General features: G+C 36.2%; 1 protein-coding gene across 10 annotated transcripts in view; it reads right to left on the reverse strand.

Moving 5' to 3' along the window:
• Positions 1 to 15,630, reverse strand: part of LNPK (lunapark, ER junction formation factor) — a 55,000-nt gene that overhangs the window by 18,531 nt on the left and 20,839 nt on the right. For all 10 annotated transcript variants that reach the window (XR_012633905.1, XM_074910164.1, XM_074910161.1 and 7 more), the window contains 4 exons: positions 8,253 to 8,471; positions 3,067 to 3,172; positions 2,273 to 2,343; positions 829 to 999 (listed from right to left, as the gene is read on the reverse strand). Coding sequence is in view for 9 of the 10 variants with exons in the window: in XM_074910164.1 (XP_074766265.1) it covers positions 829 to 999; positions 2,273 to 2,343; positions 3,067 to 3,172; positions 8,253 to 8,471 (567 nt within the window). In the remaining variant the exon portion in view is untranslated. The remainder of the gene's footprint in view (positions 1 to 828; positions 1,000 to 2,272; positions 2,344 to 3,066; positions 3,173 to 8,252; positions 8,472 to 15,630) is intronic.

Below are 15,630 nucleotides of genomic sequence, written 5' to 3' on the forward strand. Positions count from 1 at the left end.
AACAGGGAAATCCCATCAAGTACTCAATAGCACATCTAACTGGAGATTCTCTGGTTTTAAATTATAATTTTTGGAGACTTCTAAACACTGAATATCTTCCTGTTGGCTGCACACCAGATGCCTACTGTATCTGCAGACCATAAAACGTCTCAAAAGGAACTATGTTAAATTAAAATTGACAATTTGTCTTTGAACTCCCTGAAATTAAACAAGGCAGTTTTACTAGATTTTCCTGCCCTGAGGAAAAGAGCAAAAGGAACAAAGGCAGAAATTCCAACACACCTCAATCAAATGACCTGCTGAACACAGTGAAAGTTAACCACTTCGGGACATATTCCCTTCTTAACCGTTTCTGTAATTTACAGTGCTACCTGTTTATCAGTGAAAAATTCTCTTATGCTATCATTTGCATGAGACATATTGCCTAATATGAAGAAATTTTAGGGTACAGGATAGAAGACAATAGTATCAACAAGCTAAGCTAAAAGCAGGGACAAGAAGAACTGAAAAAAAAAATATAGCTGCACCCACTACAAAGTCAAGATAGGCTACACTATTACAGCTGGGAGGGACCAACAACAATTATCTAGTCCAACTGACCAACCAATTCAGGGCTGACCAAAAGTTAAAAGCATATTAAAGGCACTGTCCAAAAAAACACTGACAGGCTTGGGGCACTGACCACCTTCTTATGAAGCCTGTTCCAGTGCCCAAGTTCTTCAGTTGTTCTTACTCTTATAAAAAACCTCATCTAAACAGAGCTAGATGAGAGGGGAGGATTTCATTAAACATTACAAAAATAGCAGACTTCGTGAGATTAGCACATACCTTCTATCTGTTGAGTCTCACGGGGCTTTCTCTCTTGAGGTTCTAGAGGCTCAGTTTCAGATCGCAGTTCTGTAGATTGCTTTTTTTCAAAACTGAAGTCTGGAAGTCGTGGGGCCTGAGGTCTAGTCTTTCTTGCAGGATTCAAGAAAAAGCAGTAGGCGCACCTAAATGCTACACAAAAGCACAACCAATAAGTAGCCTCACTAATTAATTGCACATTTCACCTTTATTCCTACACTACATTCTGACTGTCCAATACACTAAAACCAAAGAATTAGGTGACTAATCAGTACCTGAGAGTACCTCCATCAAATTTACCCAACTTGTTCCATATAGCTCCATTTTTAACTTCAGCATAGTTTGCTTCCTAAAAACCTGCTTACTTTCAGCTCTGCTGCACTTATGAGTAATGCCCACCACTGTGAAAGATTTGACCACAATGAACAAAATAACACAATTCAGTACCACCAGATGTTGTCACATGCTGTTCTTCTTTCCTACAAAAGAATTAACTTGACAAATGATTTTTTTTCTTTCCCCTTAAGATGCCACTTTCCTCACCCTTTGAGTAAGGAGATGCTATAGATTCTGCAAGGTATGTGTCACTCTGCTTTTTGAGGAGTATTCTGCCTCAGTATTGCTTAATTAAGAAAAGGCCGTTTTATTCTGGAGTAGTAATGGGTATCACTTAAATGCATATTCCCACCCCCCACCCCCCCAGACAAGGGGGGAAGTGGCAATTTCTTGCACAACTGAATTGTGAACTCACTTGAGCTGACATACAGACTACATATCTTTGGTTCCATAGGAAACGATCAGCTTATTCTTACAATGATGTATATTTACTCACAAAATCAAGCAAAACAAAAATTGAATAGAAGATTTATCTAAGGTTCCCTCATTTCTTAAGCATCAGGCTTACACTTGTGGTAGAAAGGAGGCAAAATAAAACATCTGTGTTCAATAAAGACCTGTGTCTGTCTTAAGTTATTGTCAGCCATAAATTCACATATAGCCCCCTAGGGCTTGTTTCCACTCCTTTTCCGATACCTCCCCAAGATCTTCTTGCCAAAGCAAAATTTTGTTTAAGTTCTGGTAAAAAAAGAGGCACACTTTAATGTCAGATAGTTTCTCAATATAAAACCCTTCTGAGAATCATTCATAGCCAGTAGCAATTCTCAGGGATGTATTGGAGGCGGCTTATTTCTACCGAATAGTTTTCTACACATAAAATCCTTGGCCTGAAGGTTGCAATAAAGCACTTCTCTAAGTCTTGAAGTGAATCTTAAGATACAGAGTAATAAGTTACCATAAAACTGTTCCCATATGAAGTGGCATTTCACAGTGTCAGTTAAGTACTTAACTGCAACCAGAATGAAGTATGATGCATGTTAGTTATGAAACATAAGCCTACTAATACAGTCTGCCACAGATTAGCTCTTACCTATGTATTCAAACTCCTCCTTCAAAGCCATACCATTGTGAGAAAAACATTGCTGGCATATAAGGGCATACCTGGAAAACATGAATAATATATAATTACAGACTTCTAAGTAATAACACACTGACACAAGATTCCTTTTACCTTAGATATCGACTAACAGCTTAGATATTTATGCTTAAAAAGGTCATTTCCACAGGTAAATTATTCTTTAAAGCAAAATAAACCTATACATTACATAAGTTTTTTAAGTTGGTTTAAAACCAGTGAAATATTCTTAGCCACAATTTAAAACTCATGGCTGAACATATTTTTAATATCATCATTGTAAGAAAATAACCCCCAAATTAAGTTTATATTTCATTAGCATACAGTCAATATGAAAAGTGACCGTTGTTAACATCGGAGTCCTGATATGCCTGAACAGTTCTGAAAGCAATCTGAAAGCATTTATAATGGTGCTTAGTCCTGAAATAATCTGAAAGCTGAAGTGCTAAAATAACCAAATTACTTTTTCTAGTTCACAAATATAATTCATTCACACATTTGAGCACAGATTTTTCTCTTTGTATCACATGGCTAATACCACCCAAGTAGAGGTTAATTCTGTCAAAAAGTTACCATTTTTCCTACAGATTTCAGGTGAAGCTCTAAGAAAGGACCATTTTGTTTTGAAAATTTCAGACAAATTAATTTACAATTCCTTTAACCTTGACACTTCTGACTTGGGAAAAAGAAAAAGTTAAGAAACTTTGTATCTCTTAAGTGTTTAGGTATTTCCTTTAGCAACATTTTACCTGTTCTGAGGACCATCGCCAACCAAATATTCAATAACTCTATCCACAACTCCTCTTTCTCGAGGAAGAATAGGTCTTGCTAAAGGAGGACCTGGAGGATGAAGACCTAGGAAGACACAAACTATGTCAAAACTATTTTCAACTACATTATTATATATGATATTTCACTGTGCATACTAGTATAATAAAATAATTGCACCTACTTAATACACACGGCCACATTTCTTAGTCCACTAGAAAAGCTGAAAGATATTTACACCCACAAGCTGAAAGTTTCTCTTCTGCTCCCTTATCTTATAATCTTATAAAATCACTACTTTTACACCTTGGATATGTAATTAAATTTGTAATTCCTAAAGAACTAAAGGTATTAAAGAGTATTTAATGGTTACTCACAAATAGAGGCTTTTTAAGCAAAGAACAACAACCTTGAGTTTTCCTCGTACACTCTCAACTCTGCATATTCAACACTTCAAGTTTATGCCAATAAATCTGGTAAAATTAATTACAACAGTGGAAGTAAAGATGTTACCAAAGAAGCACCCACAGGTTTCTGTGTTAATTATTATACTGAATGAGCATGTCCTCAGTGTCTGTTCAGTTTAAACTTGTCCAGCCATTTGGCATTTTAGTAATCCCACATTTAAACGAAAGTTGGATATTTTCAGATTTATGCTTAGTCAAAGAAACCAGAGGGCCACTATTAAGGTATCAGTTTTCAATGAGTCCCATGTGTTTAATGAACTACTGTCAAAATAAAACTCCATTAACAACAGGTGACAGTAATAGTTGGCACTCTGTTCACAATGGCAGTTAAAGTAGACCAGTGGCACAAGCTTGTCCTTCCACAAAGTTTTAAAACATATGGTCTATCATACAAAACCACTGCAAGCTGCCAGTTTCCATTTATGTAGCTTTAAGTTCTTATGTCTACTTCCTTTCCAGCCTTAAAACAGGAGACACTAGACATAACGAGCAAAATATGATCTGGTAAGGAACTATGTCTGAATCACTCAGATGTGACCATTGAAATAACTAGATATGAACCTTCTTCCCAAGGCCATGCTCCTGGCCAAGAGACATTTTACACAAGCACAGGAGGTATTAAGTTACAGTACTTGCAACAAACAGATACCAGACAGTCTTGAATGTGAGATAATTGAGCACATGAGATGAACAAGGAAGACTTAAAATGTATTTCCATAAGACCATTATGAATTACATTCAAAGGCCACAAAAAATGATGTTTGAGTAGGACAAACCAGTCCTTTCAGGTAATTGAAATTGGGGCAAAACAGTCAGCTTCAAGCCACCTGAAGACAAATTATGAAAACCTGACAGATAAAACTCAGTTTAACCCAACAAAATTACCTGTAATAATGCAAAAGTCCTAATCAAGCTCAAGATAGTTAATGTTAGACAGAAAAAATTCAGCTAGTATTAGCAGGTTTCATACTGAGATGAGCATATGGTAATGTGAAGCCATTCAAGAATCGAGTATATTCAATCCATTGAAGTAAAATTCTCAAGATGCAAGAAGTGACCAGTGTTTTCTCAGGGAAGATTTCTGACTTGTAGCTATTATCAGTATATTTGGTAAAAACAGATATACAAAAGGCATAGCTTAAAAAAAAAATATTTTTAGTGACCACAGATGCAGCCTTCAATTCTCTTTTCAAATTGCTGTATGCTTCCAGTGTTTTTCTTGGGAAGATATGTTTCACAGAATCCCGCATAATGCCCAATAAACAAAGAGGAAGCTAACAGGTAAAGCAAACTAAATCCACTGTCTGAAGATGAAAAGAGGATTTTAAAAAGAATTCAAATAAAGGACTCGCAAGAGAAGTTTGTTAGCAAGTTGAACTAGTTCAGAAGGACATTTAATTGAAAGATACCATGGAAAAAACAGTCAACTTCAATCTTGTCTTCTGAGCAGCTTTACCTTTCTTGTAGCACCTTAGCTGGGGACAGCACCAGGACATGCACAGCCCTTCCAACACAACTGATACTCTTTCATAAACATATACACAAAAATAATAAGTACCTCTTAAGTACAGCATACACAGGTAAAGACAACAGAGCAAGTAATACTATTTGATAAACTGATCCAAGATGGACTTTAAGTTTAAATACAGCATTAAATGTAATTGACAGCAATTACCATCTCAAGCCTTCTACCTTTTAACCTTCACAGACTAGAGCAACAAAGAAAGAATAACTTATGGCAGAATATGCTACACTGTGGTAAACTTCAAGCTGAATGCCATGTACAGCTAACCTCCAACCTCTGTGGCAAACATCAGAAGCACTACAGGAATCAAACATTTTCAGCAGTGCCCTCAAAGGGCTACACACAGAATGAGACTAATCTTGTCATTAAAGCTGCAATATTTCTAGCAAGCACAGCCTTTCAAAACACCTCTCATCAATACTAGATAATTGACCTAAATGGACTGTCCTAATCTTTACAAGCACAATAAAATTTGATCACAAAATGCTACAATTTACAACTCTTCAATAAGCAGAAAAAAGTTGCATGCTCAATGCAAATGTTTAAAATAACCCTAATTTTCACAAGTGAGAGAACTGAAATCAGGAGATAATCAGTGAATGCATTCCCAAGTTGTTCCTGTATTCTGTCAACAAGCATGAATCCAGACTTAGTAAACCCTCACAGCAGCAAGGCAGAACAAATTCAGTGCAACATGAACTGGACCTAGTGCTTTGTATTCTAGACTCTGGTAAAGCTGTCCAAAGAGGAGTTCAGGCAAAATGTATTTCCTAAAGCTCCACAAAAACCTGGAAGATCCAATACTTCCCTAAAAAAACCTGAATGAACAACATCTGACAGATGTGAAGTAAAGATGTGGAGCACTGATATAATCTGCAATAAAATTAAAACTCCAAAATAATTTTGTGAATACCTGGCTAACACTCAAACAGGTATTTAGCCCTATATTCAAAAGACCAAATTTTCATGACCTGTGTATCACCAATATATGAAAAGCTTCTAGAAGTTAATATACAAGGCAAAAATTTAACTAAAGTTACCCAGAATGAAACATGACAAGGTGCTCCAAGAACAACTTCAATTACCTGCCTACTAATAACTCAAACCAACCATCTTAGTTCTCATGCTGTTATGGACACCAGTAATTAATATAAACATCAAAAGCAATCATTGTAGAAAGACTGGTCATTTCTGCAAAGCTTGGCAAACTCTCAACTACCTGCTGGTTATTAATTTTCAAACATATGGGAGCTCTGTGGTAATACACGTTAAATTGATTCTCCTCTACAAAATATAGTATAATGAAAATGAATTATTAATCTTCTCTAAAGTAGAGATAATTAAGGTTATTCATATTTGTTGCAAGCCAAGCATAAACTTAGATGCAGTAATATTACACCTATGTAGCTGTACTGAAAAGTATGTAAATTTAGTATCTATAACTGAGATTTTATAAGCCTGGAAGGTTTGGAGAAATTCAAGAGAAAACAAGCCTTCCACATTAACTGACAATTGCAGTGGTTTCCATTGATATCGACAAAAAAATAACATGTTTGGTCAAAATTCCAGTTATTAGTGAAAAAAGTGCCTATAAAGCATTATCAAAAACTACATTAAATATTTTAATTAACAGGCTTGGCAACTGTCCTTTCAAATAAGTCCTTTTTTTTCTTTCTTCCTCTAAACCATTTCTGCAGTAAAGGCTGAATTTCATCTAGCTTATTCAATATGCCTGAGTCTTCCCATAAGAATAAAACTATTATATAGCCAATATTATTTTATTATATAGCAAGCTTCTTAAACAAGAAGGAGTATGTGATTTTAAACCCATTAAGGAATTCTCAGTAAGCAGGTTTCAGTAAACGTGCTTTGTAACCAAATGGTACTTCAAAATAATCAAGACTTACTAATAACTTGCCTTTACAGTTCACTTCAGGGATAAAAACAAATTTAGCAGTTTCATAACACAGGTAAACAATTACTAACAAAAAAATAAGGCTTAAACAACTCTGAAGAGAAGTGAGAGATCACAACTTCTCATGACAAGTTTATTCCAGTACACTATACAATACAGACAGACATTTTAACATTCAGCTGCTCAAGATCTTCCATCAAGAGATCAGGTGCCAATATGTTATGTATAGTCCTACTTTTAGATTGTATCATGGAAGTTCATAAGCAAGGACATACAGGTTTGTAAGACTTAAGTTAAAAAATCAAAAATCAGGAACACAGGGCAGAGAAAAATATTCCTGATCACTGTATAAAGAGCAAAGAGCTACTCCATATTACAGTGCTGCCCAAACGATTCTTGGCAAGCTGCATCCCTTCTATTTTCAAGACAGTATTTCATCTCCTTTCTTGTCTTGTGATCCAACTTGCCAGACATCCTGCAACAAAGGCCTGGCACTAACCAATATACATAGGTTTATCATCCATGAGGAAGATAACATCACCTCCCACCCAAAACTCTCAAATTTTGCTATCCCTCCTATGGAATTTAGTTCATGTTCTATTTAATGAAGTTCATCCCATCTGAACACCAAGCCAGAAGTCAAGGGAAAAATAATTTTCAGGATATAAAACCAATTTTTAAAGAGCACTCATTGCTAGCAGATTTCAACCTGTTGCTAAACTTTTGATTCTTATGCAATTTCAGAATTACTCAGCTACAACACAGACAACTTTTCTGGTGTACTTGATATTTTACACTTTAATCTATGAGTATAGATTGCATGACTATACCTCCTAGAGTAAAAATTTAAATAAATGTCAAGATGCATGTTAAAAAATATGTGCAGGGTTTAGTGAGAAACATGAATGTATTCTGAAAGTGTTCTCCTCTGTACCTGATTTATATAAGTGTAGAGCTCTTCGAAACTAAGAACATAAAAAGGTATGCTATATTGTTGACTACAGAATACTGCAAAGTTTTATTGCCATTTAAACAAAGAAGCCATAACAGTTAAATGAGCTCAGGCAATAGGTTTCAGCATCAAAAGGTGCCAGCTGTAAAGAGTTATGGCTAATTGAATATGGAACTCCTGCTTAATCAGATAACTGTTCTGCTATTTCCAAATGAAATGCCATTTCCATACTGTCTGAAAATGGCCTATTTTATTGGTAACCAGAGAAAACAATATAAACTGTAAATAACATTAAGTGTTCTGTTTACCCATTCCAGGCACTGAAGTAGCAGGGGATCCAGGGCGTCTTGGTAAAACATTTGACTGCAAGGATGGCACAACAGTTCTTTCTGGGGGTCCACTTATAGCTGGTGTGTCTCTCTGCAGATTAGGAGAGGCTGGAACCAGTGACTTTGGAGAGCCTTGTTTAGGAGTCACAGGCTGGGGCACAGAAGCATTTCTTTGAGCTGTGGTCCTCTGACGAATTTCTGACAAGAACACATGAATTATACTGAATTTAACATCTAGCATTATAAGCACAAGATTAGTAAAAGTACATTAATATCATTATTCAAATCAGCAAATTAGAGTCACACCAAACCAGGAAGAAGTCTGTAGCTACCTGGCTGAGCATGCCATAGAAATAAACCCCACACAGAATACTACGGTTTAACAGCAATAATCATTAACCCTTAAACACTTAAGGGCAAAATTCTCCGAAGAAAATTAGCATCAGATACCCACCCTTACAATTCTGTTCTCTAAAGCAGAATGTTGGAGATATGAACAGCTAGATTCAAACCACAACATACAGACAGAAGAGACCACTGTTTTTACTCTATGGTTTAAACATGCTTCCAAGTTTTAGCTTTCCACAGGACCAAAAACTACTCAGTCAATGTCTAAAATACCCAGGCTAAGGGCCCAGAGTTATTAAAAAGTTTTCTGATTGGATAAATGAAAGAATTCTAGAACCAGAAGAAAACAATGTTTCATTCACATCATATAGTTTCATTTACTTTTTTCAGCAATGCTACCAACAAGCCATGTGCTTAGACTATCACGAAGCAAAAACAGGCTTTGCTAGAACATCCTTCCTTTTACCTCTTCACACTCCATTGGAGTTACTATTAAATCACTAAAAACTTAGATGTTTCCTCAGTCGTTCTTACCTGAAACCAGAGTTCTCATTAACACCAGTGGGAATATCATCCCAGTAACATATTAAGGTTTGGATATTATATTATTCATGCAAACCTGAAGTTCCTTCATATTTATACTCAAGTTTGTTCCCCAAAACAAGATAGGAATAGTGCTCACAAACAGCAATCATCATTATCTATTTCTCATTCCGTCTAATCACCTCTAGGAAGCCTCTGAAATACACTACTGCAACAAAACAAATTGAAATATAACCCTCACTTTAGGGCTGCAGGCATTAACATGGTTAACAAGTGACAGCTTAGTCTAAAAGGTACACCCCAAGAATGCCTACACCTAAGACCATAGTACCCTACAGAGTTAAGTGTCTAGCTCCCACATTAGTTTGAACAAGCTTGCTTATCTTCCTTCACAACAAATGGAATTTAACATTAGAATTGGACTGTGAATTCACTTCCCTGAGTTTCAAGATTAGAGAGATTTAATCTGCTGGATTTGTCAGGCTGGAAGAGTTTAAATCCTCAGCAGGCAGTTTACAGCCCCACTGGCAACTGGCCATAGGGAGATGGATGTGCTGAAGTCTGAAGGAATGATCCCAGTCCCCAAAAGTACAATACTACCACACTAAGCTTCTGTATGGACTGAAGGAGGCAGGGAGTATGTAACATCATCTTACACTAGCTAAGAAAGAATTGTTATCACTGGAGTATTGAGTCAAACAAAAGTTCAGTTGGAAAATCATCAACATCCAGTGCCATGAGACTGCATAGGCTATGTTCTTGCGTACTTATCTGTACATATAAATAGGATTAATATACACCAGAAGAAAAACACTCTTTGGTATCATCAGTTAAAAGACTACAACTGCACAAAGCCTTACTAAAAATCCATCTAGTTCAGTTTCCTACAGAGCAGAACAAATTACTAGTTTTCCCATCACACCTTCACATGCGTGACTGCTTTACTACACACAATTTTATCATCCAAGTTAGACCACCCAGTGAGTATGAAGAATCTGTATTTTAACTTGTTTTTAGCAAGTGAAGTTTGTCCCCTCACTATTTAAACTGTTCAGAATCTGAAACCAGGATAAATTTTAGACTAGATATTAGGAAGCATTTCTTTCCAGAAGGAGTTGTTAGGCATTGGAATGGGCTGCCCAGGGAGGTGGTGGAGTCCCCATCCCTGGAGGTGTTTAAGAGTAGGGTTGACTTAGCGCTTAGGGATATGCTGGTAGTTGGGAACTGTCAGTGTTAGGTCAATGGTTGGACTGGATGATCTTCAAGGTCTTTTCCAACCTAGACAATTCTGTGAAATTGGTGAGGTAGTTGCAGAAATTCCATTAAGATTTTCTTGGTGACTTGCTTCTATTTTGAAAACTGCTCTTACGTTGAAAGGTTTTTTTAATCAAAAATTAATGTATGAACTTCACCATTGACATTTGAGAGATTTTTGTGAGAGACCTTAGCAACCTTTCAAGTCTAAATACACTAGAATAATTGCATCATCCTCTCCATGCCTTCTGACCAACAGGCAAGACTCATCTACAAACAATATACTGATTCTGCCCCATGATTCCACTACCTATAGGCTTGTGTTATCATTTCCACTTGTGTACTAGTTTCAAAAATCAAGCTAAAGGTATGCAATTTCTCAACTCTTCTCAGCTCCACAGATCTGTTAAAAATGAGTGATAAATATGAAGCCTAACTCCACTTGTTCCAAGATCATTTTGAAAATCTGTAAAAAGACATTTTAATCCACTAATTTTTTTCCATTCTTTTTAATTACAAAGCCAAAAAAGTCCAAGACCATGATTATAACTACACATGGATGTTACTCCTACATTTTGAAGGCTGTCTTCCTATATCATGTGGTTTAAGCATGTCAGCTTTGGTTGCTTAACAGCTCTGAGTGTTTTGATAGGTCCACAAATCCATGTTTATACTGAGCCCATAATACACTATTCCTACGCAATTTCCATGCCACTTGCAACAGCTTGGCCTGTTTTGCAAGGGTCATTTTTGGCAAGTCTCCTTTAAAAGGGCTTTCAATTTTTAAAAAGTTACTGCTACTTTAATGACTTCTTCCCTGTATTTTTGCTCCTACATCCTCAAGATGTTGCCCAAACAGCCAGTATTAAAGAGATGTGCTTCTGTAGTTTTAGTCTTATTACAAAGGTAAGAATACAAGACTCATTGCTAGTTTCTACAAAATTATATCAGGTTATTCACAAGGCTCACTCCACTTAGAAGTTCATTTGGCTTTCACTCTATTCTTTATTTCATACTTAAGAGAACTTGCCAACACTCTGCTGCTCAAGAGAAGATACCAGAAGAACCTACATTATGAGGAAATGAGATGCTCTCCTTGGCAAGAGCAATAGCCCATCCATCCCAGTATTTCATCTCTTCAAGTGGTTGTGGATGTTATTTAATGACAACACACAAACCTGAATGATTTCTGTTATCTACATCTCCGATACCACCCCCGAGATCTATAACATATTGTCGGGTACATTAGAGAGTACAACCCCATCTAACCATTTTAGCATCACATATGGACCCTGATGCCGATGAACTCCTCTAATTCCTTTTAAACCTGCCATCCGCTTCCACAACAACAGCTCTAATTCTTCTGCAGTAACTGGATATGATCTATATGCTTCTCAAATTGCCTTATGTTGAAATGCAATGTGTTAATAATGAGCCTCTTGCAAAGTTCCAGATTTCCATAACTCAGGTTTCACAAATTAGCTAACATGTCCATCAGGTCTCAATGTTAACACAATATACAGCTACTGACAATGTGGTCTTAATGAAGTTTTGCAATTTTTCAAGAGTTTTTCTTCCCTGAATGACATTTGTGCATCTGCAAACCACCTGTACGAAGACAGATAAGTAACTTAGAGAACTTTTATTCTTCAAGCACAATGAAGTCCAAATTCTGCAGTTACCAGCACTGAGCAATACCAGTACATAAGCCGACACATTACTTAACAGGGCTACTACTCACCAATGATGATTCAGTATCTCTTAAAAATATTAAGATATTGCCAGTAGTGAGACAGCTGTATTTTTCATATTTACAAGTATAAATATTTTATTTCTCCATCACTTAAACTTCTTGATTTTTGTAGAGAAGAATACATCATTTTTAAACAGCTAAAGCACAACATAGATCAATATATAGTTCACATAACTTGCTGGATTTAGCGGCAAAGACCAACCAAGAAATTTTCTTTCTTCCTCCTCATGCCTGTACCCATCCCACAGCTTCCAACCATCTGCTATTGCATTATTTTTAATTCAGATCACAGAGTGATCTCATTTACAATACAGCCCTGCCAACAGTTGTATTAGCACAATGAAGGGCGGAGGTATCAACAACAGGCTATTGTTGATAAATATTTATTCCATTGCTAATATATACTTACCCTATTTTTTTCATATGGCCAAAGTACTGAATCACCAACTCTACCTCTCAAAACGTATCTGAATATATAAAATTGCACTTAAGTTTGCAAATTCCTTTCCTTCTGGATGTCTAGGTGCTTTCGCACGTCAAACTCAAGATTCATCTGAATCATCTGTTAAAACTACAATAAGCACATACATGTCAAAAATCACAAAAACTGCAAAAAAATCTAAATATATATGAAAACTAAGGCCAGTTGTTTTTCTAAGAACCAACTATTATGTAATGCTGATTAAATCTTCATATTAATTAGTATGATACACAAGTTCACATTTCAACTGGGAAGTCAAAAACATACTAACTAACCTTCCATCAGCTGCCTCATACATAACATCATCCAATCTGATTACACATTGGTCATTATTTACCCTCTTTTCAAAAAGACTCAATTTACAGAGCTCAAGATACACGTTAACAGATATTTTATTATTACTAAACACTATAATTTTACCAAATATTGCATATACCAAATTACACCACAACCACATTAAGATTTCGCCTAGTTGTAGTTACATACTGCACAGAATGGAATCTAATATTTGTTTGGGTCAGATATTTAGCGTAAACAGCAATAAGCTAGTAGTTTTTTTGATAGCTAAAAATTAAAATAATTACTGCACATACCAATAACAGGTTATTTAGAAAATAAGTCTCCATGACTTCACAAGCTAAAGCCAAACACAGCATGTCCCTCACACTACAATGCATCTACAAAATACAGTAGTCTTAATATTCACTTTCACATGGACAAAAAGCAGCACCAATTCTAAATTCAGTGTGTTAGAGAACAGACTGGAAAAACAGAAAAAGTCATCGTGTTGTATATCAACAAAATCATATAGAATCATTTAGGGTTTAGGCTGGAAAAGACCCCTAAGATCAAATCCAACCAGAAGCCATAACAACTTACAAAATTTATTTTCTAAAATCCTTTCCAAGGCTAAACTGCCCTTTTATTCAGGATAAAGTAGATTGCTTACTTTAATGTGGGTGCACTCGAAAGTAGAATAATGTTTGAATCAGAAGTGTACTTTACATTTTCTCAGCTGTGTCCCCACTGACAGGTCTCTGATTCACACCACAACAGTCTCAGAGAGCAGCACTTAGATTACTCTCAAATGAAACTAAACTGAAAGATGCCTTCCACCAGGTCCATGAGACCTGTTCACAAATAGCCATAAATAAAAACCCCTAAACATATAGTGTGGGCAAACTTCTCAGCAAGTCTTTCACTCTACAAATCTACTCCTGTTATACCACACTCACACTTATTAATGTAGACCACAGCCCATAGAGACTGTCTCAGAAATACTTCTAACTCTCTCAGAACCTCTCCCTCATAGCCTTCTATTAACAGTCAAGTTAAAATCAACACAACATGCCATACTGTGGGATCCAACTAACCTGCTTTTGACCAACTCAGAACCCTGGATCAAAAGCATGCACACTGTGCTTTATCAACCCAAACATACACAAGACTAGTAATACAGAGCAACTCACTGCTCACCATCACTACTTACACAGCCTGGGCAGAGGGGAAGAGAACAATCATATAACTCCCTCAGGAGTTTCAAAAATGCTAGTGATATCTCTTAAAGCCAGGGTAACCTACAATTTCTCACTGTCTATTTAATTTATACCTAGTTATCTCTAGATCTCTACATAAAACACACACTTCCAGACAATTTCATCCCCTGGTCAGCATTACTTGCATTCTACAAACAGATCCATCATCCTTCTTCTGGAGTAATTTCTAACACAGCTCAAGGAGAAGGATGAATATGAAGAGTTAAAAAAACCAGACTATCTAAACATTACAGGTATGACAGAAAATTCTTGGCAACCACCCATGAGCTGTACTGAGACAGAGAACAGAACAGGGTGTCAGAAGGGCCCTTCAGCCTTAAAAAAAAAATGCTACGAATGCTGCAGAAATGGAGTGATAGGAGAGACAGGTAAGGAGGAAACTTGAGAAAGAGCTGTTGTGCTAGGACACCAGAAGAGATAAAAGCTTTACTGCTAATGTACTGCACTGCAACTACTCACTGTCAATGTCAACAAGTAAGGGTGGTTTAAAAATGTTTTCATGACAATTTGAAGCTAAGCAAGAAGAACAAAACAGTGGATTTGACCATGCAGCTTTATAAACACCTTTCTTAGTAAATCCAAGTGCTCTGCATCCATCAAAATCAGCACTCCAAGATCAAAAAATGAGACAAATAAAAGTTCAGTTACTCACAAGAATTAGACACAAAGTTGACAATTCTAATATATGCTCTAAAGCAATTTGTCTGTTTTATGGAAAATTATGCACATTAGACTCTGCAATTTGTTTTGAGCACCAGCCCCTACAGGTCTAAATTGGTTATAACAGCAAATTAGCACTCACACTTTGAGACAGATCTTTTTAAGTATCTTCAGTATTCTAAAACAAGGTGGCCTTCATACTGTGTTAATACTAGCATTTTGAGTTTAACCACAGCATAATATACTCAACTTTAAGAAATACTTAACAGTAGTTTGTCTACAAAAGTATCTTTTGATTTATAGTCCCCATTTTTAATGCAAGGATTCTGCTGGGAGAGTGTGGGGGAGAGATCTCTTCAGTCTTGAAACCTGTGTGTGCAAATCTAGAAACAAAGCTTCCTTGAAACACATGCAAGTTATTTTTCTATTTATTATTTTATTCAATAGCACCTTTAAATGTAATATCAAACTAGCAAAGAACTGTCTGTTCTTTGCATCTATTAAATATCTGATTTCTGCATTAGCTTTGTGGAATCTCTCCATCCACCATATAAAAAGTAGTTTAAGCACTGCCTTAGGAAAGGTCAGAAATAGAAACAGAATTGAAAATCTCAGTCAATTAATATTACATAAGATCTGAAAGCATCTTCATATTCTAGAAAAATTGCAAGTATGCCACAAAAAGTTAATTTTCTCTGCTTTAGCATCAAGCAGCATTAAACATCCTGCTGTCTAGAGCGTCAGTCTTTAGTAACAGATCCC

This window comes from Athene noctua, chromosome 7, assembly GCF_965140245.1.
Source record: "Athene noctua chromosome 7, bAthNoc1.hap1.1, whole genome shotgun sequence".
Lineage (NCBI taxonomy): Eukaryota > Metazoa > Chordata > Aves > Strigiformes > Strigidae > Athene > Athene noctua.